At 46.3% G+C, this 9,326-nt stretch overlaps 1 protein-coding gene across 1 annotated transcript; it reads right to left on the reverse strand.

The window, feature by feature from the left end:
- Window positions 1–6,599: 6,599 nt before the first annotated feature.
- Window positions 6,600–8,316, reverse strand: LOC141217364 (microtubule-associated serine/threonine-protein kinase 3-like). The gene is made up of 6 exons (XM_073665790.1): window positions 8,290–8,316; window positions 7,622–7,787; window positions 7,417–7,515; window positions 7,052–7,174; window positions 6,798–6,907; window positions 6,600–6,695 (listed from the first exon to the last, which is right to left on the reverse strand). Exons 1-6 carry the CDS (start codon window positions 8,314–8,316, stop codon window positions 6,600–6,602), a joined length of 621 nt encoding a protein of 206 aa, XP_073521891.1.
- Between the last annotated feature and the right edge of the window lie 1,010 nt (window positions 8,317–9,326).

Genomic DNA, 9,326 nt, shown 5'->3' on the forward strand with positions numbered 1-9,326 from the left:
ACTACCACTGGCCTGACCACCCTGAGCCACGGAACCGGGTTGCCACTACTACTCCCACCGTTTCCCTATTGCCCGGATCTGAGTGCCCCACGGCCCAGGGGGCGAGTCACATACACTGCACAGTACCACTTCTCTTGTCCTGTATACTGGGTGTAATTCTCAGTATCTGTATTATTCTGTATATATACACTGCCCAGTACCACTTCTCTTGTCCTGTATACTGGGTGTAATTCTCAGTATCTGTATTATTCTGTATATATACACTGCCCAGTACCACTTCTCTTGTCCTGTATACTGGGTGTAATTCTCAGTATCTGTATTATTCTGTATATATATGTGGCACCCCAGGGGTCTGGTTTCCACAGTAACAGCAATGTTATGTCTGAGAGCAGGTGGGAGGTCTCTTGGTCAGGAATCCTATGCATGCCACACCTCCTGCCCAGTCCTGGGAGGGGAAGAACTTCCCCTATATAAACCTGGGCTGAGGCAGGGTTAGAGAGTTCAGAGGGAGAGTTCAGCCAGGAGGGCTGACAGGGAGCTGTGGCTCCGGCTGGGCCCAGCTCCTGGGCCATGCCAGAAGTAGAGACAGAGAGGAGAAGCAGCTATAGGAAAGAGAGATCAGGAGCTCTGGGGAAGTCGTGCTAAAAGGAATCAGGGGCTGGCAGCTGTAGAGCTCGCCCTGATTGAAGAGTTACCACCGGACCCGGAGTCCGAGGCTGTGGGGACTAATCCTTACCCAGCAGCAGGAACCGACCGGCAGGGGATTTCAGGTCCTCTGGCCAAGAAACCCGAAGGCACGGTCACACGCGTGGGACCAGCACCGCCGTCGTGGAGCGGAAGCCACTAGAAGGCCCCGAGTCACCGGCCATACGGGTGAGCACCACACGGTACACTCAGGGACGTGGGCTACTTATACCCGCTTCTAGCAAGGTAGCCAGAAGAGTATCGTTAGTTTGGGAGGCCTACAACTCCGCCTGGCCAGGGGAGATCCCATCTGCTCAAGGACTGACCAGGCCCCAATCGCTAGCCAGTACTCCGGAAGGGTCTATCGTTGTCACCAGTAAAGACCCTGAACTACACCGTACCGTCTCTGAGTGGTTCCTGCTACCCCCATCATCCACGTCGGCTGCCCTGAGGCCATACCCCTCCCGTTGGGGGTTATACTATCACGCTGCACAATCCTACCACCGGCCTCAGCGGTCTGCCCTGCAGCAGCAGCTCCTTAGCTGTACTCAACGGGTGGCGTAGTCGTCCAACATCTACCGCTAATACAGCGCCACTTAGTCTGACTCCCTGGGCACGGACCGGATCACCGCCACGAGACTACAACCCTCAAGAGATCCGGCTCCGGGTAAGCTCCCGCGTGCGCAACGCAGCGCGACACAGGCCCAGGGGCGCGTCAACTTTTGGCGTAGTCGGCAGGATTTCGTGCCCGCAACCACCGGGTACTGCGTGCCTGAAAAAGACTGTTCAAACTTACCTGTGGTGAAGATTCCCGCCATCCGGCGCCATCTTCCGCTTCCTTCCCGCCATCGGTGGAGTTTTCCCGCCATCCGGCGCTATCTTCAGCCTTCTTCCCGCCATACGTGGAGTTTTCCCGCCATTGGACGCCATCTTGAGGACGCCGCGCGGGAAGAAGAGGGGCGTGGACTCCGAAAGCACGCGAGAACTGAAGCCCCGCCTCACGTCCGGACGTTGCGTAAGGTCCTGGAAGGAGCCCAGCAGACGCCGACGTCACAGGAGCGCGACGGAAGGTCCTCAACCCTGACGATCCACTGCGGAGCCGCGGCCTACGGAAGAGGATCATCGCAAGGTAGGCCACGGTCCACTAGGGGGGAGAAGGATGCCGGATACGGAGGAGAGCTTCACCGCTTCAACCCCCGCCAGCGCCACCGCTGTTGCGGTCATGCCTTTCACCATGCCCTATATCCCGGGGGCAGCCTGGCTACCCCAGTACTCAGGGGAGTCATATACCCTGCATGACTTTAGAGAAAAGCTGGATAGCCTCTTCCAGGTGTACCCCCTCACAGAGGAGCAAAAAGTGAGCATCCTGGTGGCCCAATTAACCGGGGCAGCCCAAAGGGAGGTAAAGTCCTGGCCACCTGGGAGGAGGACTGTCGCAGAGATACTAACCCAGCTAACCGAGGAGGAGCTGCAGTACTACCAATACGAGGAAAGCCAAGAGGACCCGGACGGGTCTGAGGACTACCCTCAGGAGGGAGCACAAAGAGGACATAGCTACTGAAGGGAAGTAGCGTGAATAAAGAGCTGTAAATAGTTACCCGTAAGGGTACAAGGACTGCTGCTAATTAAAATATGGTCCCCGTTGGGATTAGTGAATTGTTCCCCATGTGCCCCTATCTTAAACCAGGCTGAGGACTGTGAGCAGCCATTCCTTATCCCCACTGGCCGAGGACTGAGAGCGGCCATATCCTGTAAATAATTATGTGTTTCTAGTAATTTATGGGAGTCTTTGGTGGATTTACCGGGAATCCTTTGTACATGGTTGGAGCGTAACCCAGGAATGGACTAAAGACTGTTAAGGACTCGGGGCAGGACAGACCCCTACCTGGTTACGTCTCCCTGTTTTGGTGAAATGGACACCTTACTTTTCTTCAAAGACTGCACCCAGTTGCGGACACGCCGTAACCATCTTTATGTGTTTTTCTTATTGTATTATTATTGTTTATACCTTGTTATGTTTTTCTAAAAATATGTTTAGTCCCGGAGTACTAAATTTCACTAGGGGGGAATGTGGCACCCCAGGGGTCTGGTTTCCACAGTAACAGCAATGTTATGTCTGAGAGCAGGTGGGAGGTCTCTTGGTCAGGAATCCTATGCATGCCACACCTCCTGCCCAGTCCTGGGAGGGGAAGAACTTCCCCTATATAAACCTAGGGCTGAGGCAGGGTTAGAGAGTTCAGAGGGAGAGTTCAGCCAGGAGGGCTGACAGGGAGCTGTGGCTCCGGCTGGGCCCAGCTCCTGGGCCATGCCAGAAGTAGAGACAGAGAGGAGAAGCAGCTATAGGAAAGAGAGATCAGGAGCTCTGGGGAAGTCGTGCTAAAAGGAATCAGGGGCTGGCAGCTGTAGAGCTCGCCCTGATTGAAGAGTTACCACCGGACCCGGAGTCCGAGGCTGTGGGGACTAATCCTTACCCAGCAGCAGGAACCGACCGGCAGGGGATTTCAGGTCCTCTGGCCAAGAAACCCGAAGGCACGGTCACACGCATGGGACCAGCACCGCCGTCGTGGAGCGGAAGCCACTAGAAGGCCCCGAGTCACCGGCCATACGGGTGAGCACCACACGGTACACTCAGGGACGTGGGCTACTTATACCCGCTTCTAGCAAGGTAGCCAGAAGAGTATCGTTAGTTTGGGAGGCCTACAACTCCGCCTGGCCAGGGGAGATCCCATCTGCTCAAGGACTGACCAGGCCCCAATCGCTAGCCAGTACTCCGGGAGGGTCTATCGTTGTCACCAGTAAAGACCCTGAACTACACCGTACCGTCTCTGAGTGGTTCCTGCTACCCCCATCATCCACGTCGGCTGCCTTGAGGCCATACCCCTCCCGTTGGGGGTTATACTATCACGCTGCACAATCCTACCACCGGCCTCAGCGGTCTGCCCTGCAGCAGCAGCTCCTTAGCTGTACTCAACGGGTGGCGTAGTCGTCCAACATCTACCGCTAATACAGCGCCACTTAGTCTGACTACCTGGGCACGGACCGGATCACCGCCACGAGACTACAACCCTCAAGAGATCCGGCTCCGGGTAAGCTCCCGCGTGCGCAACGCAGCGCGACACAGGCCCAGGGGCGCGTCATATACACTGCACAGTACCACTTCTCTTGTCCTGTATACTGGGTGTAATTCTTAGTATCTGTATTATTCTGTATATATACACTGCACAGTACCACTTCTCTTGTCCTGTATACTGGGTGTCATTCTCAGTATCTGTATTATTCTGTATATATACACTGCACAGTACCACTTCTCTTGTCCTGTATACTGGGTGTAATTCTCAGTATCTGTATTATTCTGTATATATACACTGCACAGTACCACTTCTCTTGTCCTGTATACTGGGTGTCATTCTCAGTATCTGTATTATTCTGTATATATACACTGCACAGTAGCACTTCTCTTGTCCTGTATACTAGGTGTAATTCTCAGTATCTGTATTATTCTGTATATATACACTGCACAGTACCACTTCTCCTGTTCTGCTGAAGAAGAGGTGGCATTGGCTTTGGGGAGGGTCAGTACTGATGGGTTTATTATTTTCTATGTCTACAATCCTATGGTTAAATAAAACTTAATCCTGAACAACTTGTTTAAAAGGGTTATCTGAAGGTTGGAAATTGTCCTCTATCATTGGGATATGGAATAATTTTCTGATTGCTGGGGGTCCAACAGCCGGGACCCCCACTGTTTCCGAGAACCAGGGATTTGAAGAGCTCTGGGTGAATGGAGCGGTAGTCGATCATTCGCACTGCAGCTCCATTCACACGTGGCTTAATAAACATCCCCTATAATGGAGTGGTGAGGGGCATGAACAAGTAAAGCAAAATGTGCTGAACTTTTCATTGTGCCTCAATGGGATGAGGGGGGTGGTGATGTGGTATGTGGGCTGGTGGGGTTTGTGTGACAGGCGTGCATTTTCATTTTTCATCCCAGTCCAGCCCTGATTTATATATATATATATATATATAAATATATATATATATATATATATATATATATAAAAATGCTTTTAAAAGCAGAAGTGTTAATATGTATTTTTTATCGCTTAGCAGAATGCAGAGTGAAGTTTGATAGATATAAGAAAATCTCAATAAATATAGAAGTTGTTTTTTTTTTTTTTATTAAGGATAGGGTAGAAGGATAAGGGATGAACAAAATCAGGGACAGAAGCAGTAGACAAAATCATAGTCAGGAAGAAATCCGGGTCAGATACCAGGTGATCAGTAAAAAAAGCCAAGTCAGGCGAGCAGTTTGGATACAGCGGACCCTGGTGACAGAGGCATTACTGAAACAAGTCCGGGTAGAGGTGTTACAGTTAGAAGGCCACAGGTAGATGGTGAAGGTCCTTCTTTACAGGTCCAGCAGTGATGGTGGATCGGCTGTACTCCGCTAGATGCGGAGCTTTTCCGTCTTTTAGATGACACTTGGGCAACAGCGACAGCATGCAAATGCACGAGCTGCCCTGGATAGTCCACGCCGGCAGGATGAAAGATCCGGCGGAAGATGGAACCTAAGAGAAGAGAAATAAATACAATGTAAGTGATGGGACTCCATATTACATGATGCTACTGTGCGGTCAGTGTGGCCGGCCGGCCGGACAGCAGAGGAATCTTATTCACACAGATGTCCGGGGTCATTGTCAGCCATCATACATGTGACAATCCCATCACTGACAGATGACATCTGCTCCCCATGACTTATTCTCATCACTAACATCACACAACATGGAGATGATTCTCACACTTACCTCGTCTCTTTTTCCCCTTTTTCCCATTTTCTGAGTTTTGTTGGTCTATACTCAGATTCATTTCAGATTTTCTTTCCTCTTCAGTTGGAAATTCTGATCAGAAAGTAAAAAAAACTCAGTAAAGAAATATTCTTATAGGATCTGCTTTGTGTACTGTATATAGAAGAATTGTTCTAGTCCTGTCCCCTATAGTCCTGATAATCTGGCATTGCATTATTATAGGGCAGAATAAGTCCTATATACCGTTCATGACCTAATCTGAGGGGCATTAGATGTATCACTGATATGGAGCAGTAAGCGCCCTGTGTGCCGCCACGTGGTGCATCACTAATGAGCGATATTCTACTATAGGAGACGATGTCTCCTTATATTGAAGTGAGTTCCTGGATGCTAAAACGTATTTTACAGAATCCATGAAAACAATTCCTGGATAAAATGAAGGAAATAGAAATACAGTATGGGCCCATGGAAAACATAATTGGGATCCATGAAACCTGGACAACATAGGAGACCTAATACAGAAAAACCAAATATTTGAGCCTTGAAGTCAACATTCACCTTTTGATGCTGTACATACATACCTGATGATGGGGACGAGGAGGGCAAGCTGTTTATAGCATTGTCGCTATCAGATTCAGAAAACGATTCTTTCTGCCTGTCAGGAAGAATCAGGGGGTCGGACCAGAAGACCCAGGAGGTAACTTCCAACTCTCCCATTCTATGATTTAAGAAAAACATGTAAATCACAAGTCAATGCAGAATAAAAGGGGTGGTCTCACTAGAAGAACACCGACTAGAGGGCCTAATAGGACATATGACAGTCATAGTGAGGAAGGTTTTATGCTCCAATCTACCTTCTATGGATCAGAGCGAAAAACAACTAGCAATAATGGCTGGCATGTCATACTACATCTCTCCTACAGTATGGGCAGCTCTAATACGTGTGAATGGCTGCAATTATGAGCTATTATCACCAACGGTTTCTGAAGCCAAAAGCACAATGACCGCTAATCATTGAGGCTGAATTTGATATTATGGTATTTATGTCCTATATTATGTGTTGTGCATATATATCAGCCTGGAACTCCCATTAATGACCCCATAATCTACTCACATTTCTGAGATATTTGTATTGGTTGCTGGCGTACACTCTGGAGGAGACTTCTGGTCCTCATCATTCATCTTTCTGGTAGTGATGGTACAGAGCTAAACATGGACAAAAACAAGATATGAAATACTTTTTTTTTACTTTTAGAGGTCTTTTTTGTTTCACATATTTTGGATTTATTGCGTACATACGGTACTTACTTTAGAAAGCCTTTCAGAAGAAGATGTAAAATTTTGGAAGTCAAGGTTCTCATTGTTCACACTTGTACCCTCCTCATCCTCTGAGACCGAATGGTCTATTTCAGAGTGATCTACAAAAGTAATGAAGTATTATTAGAGGTTGTTAGTATAAAACAGGCGTCATTTATCACAATATTAGTGGGTACTGATTATTACATTTTATGGAAGACAAGACAAACAGCCGCTTAGTCTAGATGATGTCTTCTTCTACTTACCGATAAATAAGCTGTTGTCCACATCTGAGGCAAGCTGAGGAATGTACTCTGGCTTCTGACTTAGAAGGTTGTTAAAATCTAAGTCACTCAGGAATGGATGACTCTTGATCTCAAGTGATCCTCCTGGAAAAAGAACAAAACAAAAGTGATGTGGACATTGTCAGAGATTGCTTCACATCTGAACAGTTTAACTTAATCTGAATTAATGACATAACTGAGTCAACATGAAGGAAGAAGACTGAAAGTCATAGTGTGGAGAACTAGAAATGGACAATCTGATAGAGAAGTGTTGATCCTCAAGGACATGAGTGATAAGTGTGATAGGTGAATATTAATACTAATATGAATAGTATTATATCTCTTACCTGTCCCAAGTCTATCTGCAGGATTTGTTCTGAGCAGCTCAGTAATCAGGTTCTGTGCATTGGGAGTAGGAGCGGAATTACAATCCCAAATTATGTCACCTGTTATACAGAAAATAAAATCTCTTTACTGGACTGTAAGCTAAAGCAAAGTAAACACCTAAACCAATGTAACTGATCAAAGCAATGGTCGGATCATTCCACTTACCAATGACAATCCTGTCATAAAGCTCAGCTACAGAATCTCCATCAAATGGTACAGATCCCGTGAGAAATTTATGTAGGATTATCCCCATTGACCACCAGTCAACAGGTCTTCCATAGCCTTCTTTCAGGATGACCTCTGGGGCGATGTAATATGGGGTGCCACATAACTGGAAAACAACAGAAGATAGAGATGAAAATGATAAAATGATTATTATAACACGTTCTCGCCATAAAAACACAATGACAAAAGATAAAATATCAATGGAAACGTTCTCTAGAAATGAAGAATGTAGAGAAGACACAATAGTGTGATGAGATTTGTAAAGAAAAAAAAACATATGCCAAAGGCAAGGTGAACAGATGGGGTATATTAGTTAACCAAATACCAAAGCAAAACAAAGAAAACCCCTTAAAATATAATCTTTAATAGCTACATTTAAAAGCACCCATATCAATATATGAAGACAAAATCCATAAAATGTACAATATATGGGTAGTGGGATAAACGTAGGATAATTGACATGCAGGCTTGCCCTAGAGATCCCAAATGGGCTGAGATCCCGCCTGCCAGTGGAGGTTGACACCCTAGCTAATCGGTTTGGCGCCCCCGCTCCACATCGGCACACCCTCCGTGACCCTATCCATCCCTAGACAGACATACACATATACAGATAATGATGAAAGGCAGACAGTCATGTTGCTGCTAACATGCTGAATGAAAAAAAGGCAATATTCAATGTATCAATTATATGGAAACAGGGAAGCTGATATAATGTAGTTCCACTAGTACAGATAGGATATCAAATGCACCAATCTATACACAATTCAGTATGATATATAAACCATCATTCAGAAGCCTATTATAGATACATAAAGTACATTAGTGCTGGCAATTACGGGCAACAAGAACAATATTATAAAAGCACGTGTGCTCAATTAACGGTAAACATAGGAACATAAATATGTCCAAAGTAGTAACAAGTCACCTATATAATGACATTGAGCATGAAGATAATAGTCTAGGACAGACGGTATATATAGACAACCTCATAACCACCCTGGCTAATCTATAGTCAGGACTGATCTACACAGGACACGTCCAAATGTTGGGACAGAGCATTATCCAGTGTGCGAATTACAAAAAAAGTTGCCAAAAAAGCATTTTAGTCAGCAGTAACCAGAGGACTTATCTGTAAATTGTCCCAACACGTTTCTCCCCCTCCTAATTTGGGGTTCATCAGGGGATCATATTAGGAGATAGCCACAATGAGTCAGTGGACAGACGCGGGAGATAAATACACCCCGATCGGAGAATACTGCTGCCGCCACATTTTATGGATTTTGTCTTTATATATTGATATGGGTGCTTTTAAATGTATCTATTAAAAGTTATATTTAAGATCTTTCTTTGCTTTGGTCCTTGGAGATTTGTAAAGAACAATCTAAATTCCTGTAAGTGTTACCCACCTCACGGTCCAGGAACTCCCTGGTGATGTCCTCCGCTAATTCCTTGTAGGTGTTGGTTTTTGGTATCATGACACCAACTTTTGAAATCCCAAAATCGGTAACTTTTATGTGTCCAGCAGATGTAATCAGGAGGCTGTGGAAGAGAAGATGGTTTTAGCCTCACAGACCGTATGATAATAAATGATAACTTCCCCCCTTTATTATACTACGAGGGGCACTTACTTATCCGGCTTCAGGTC

This window comes from Phyllobates terribilis, unplaced genomic scaffold, assembly GCF_046119375.1.
Source record: "Phyllobates terribilis strain yellow unplaced genomic scaffold, ASM4611937v1 Scaffold_239__1_contigs__length_3013552, whole genome shotgun sequence".
Lineage (NCBI taxonomy): Eukaryota > Metazoa > Chordata > Amphibia > Anura > Dendrobatidae > Phyllobates > Phyllobates terribilis.

Bases quoted from the DNA above. Each gene is read 5' to 3' on its own strand.
- LOC141217364 (XM_073665790.1), bottom strand. From the start codon at position 8,316: ATGACTGTCTGCCTTTCATCATTATCT. The intron at 7,516-7,621 runs GTAAGTGGAATG...TCTGTATAACAG, and splicing joins TTATGACAGGATTGTCATTG to GTGACATAATTTGGGATTGT. The intron at 6,908-7,051 runs GTAAGTAGAAGA...TTACTTTTGTAG, and splicing joins GGACAACAGCTTATTTATCG to ATCACTCTGAAATAGACCAT.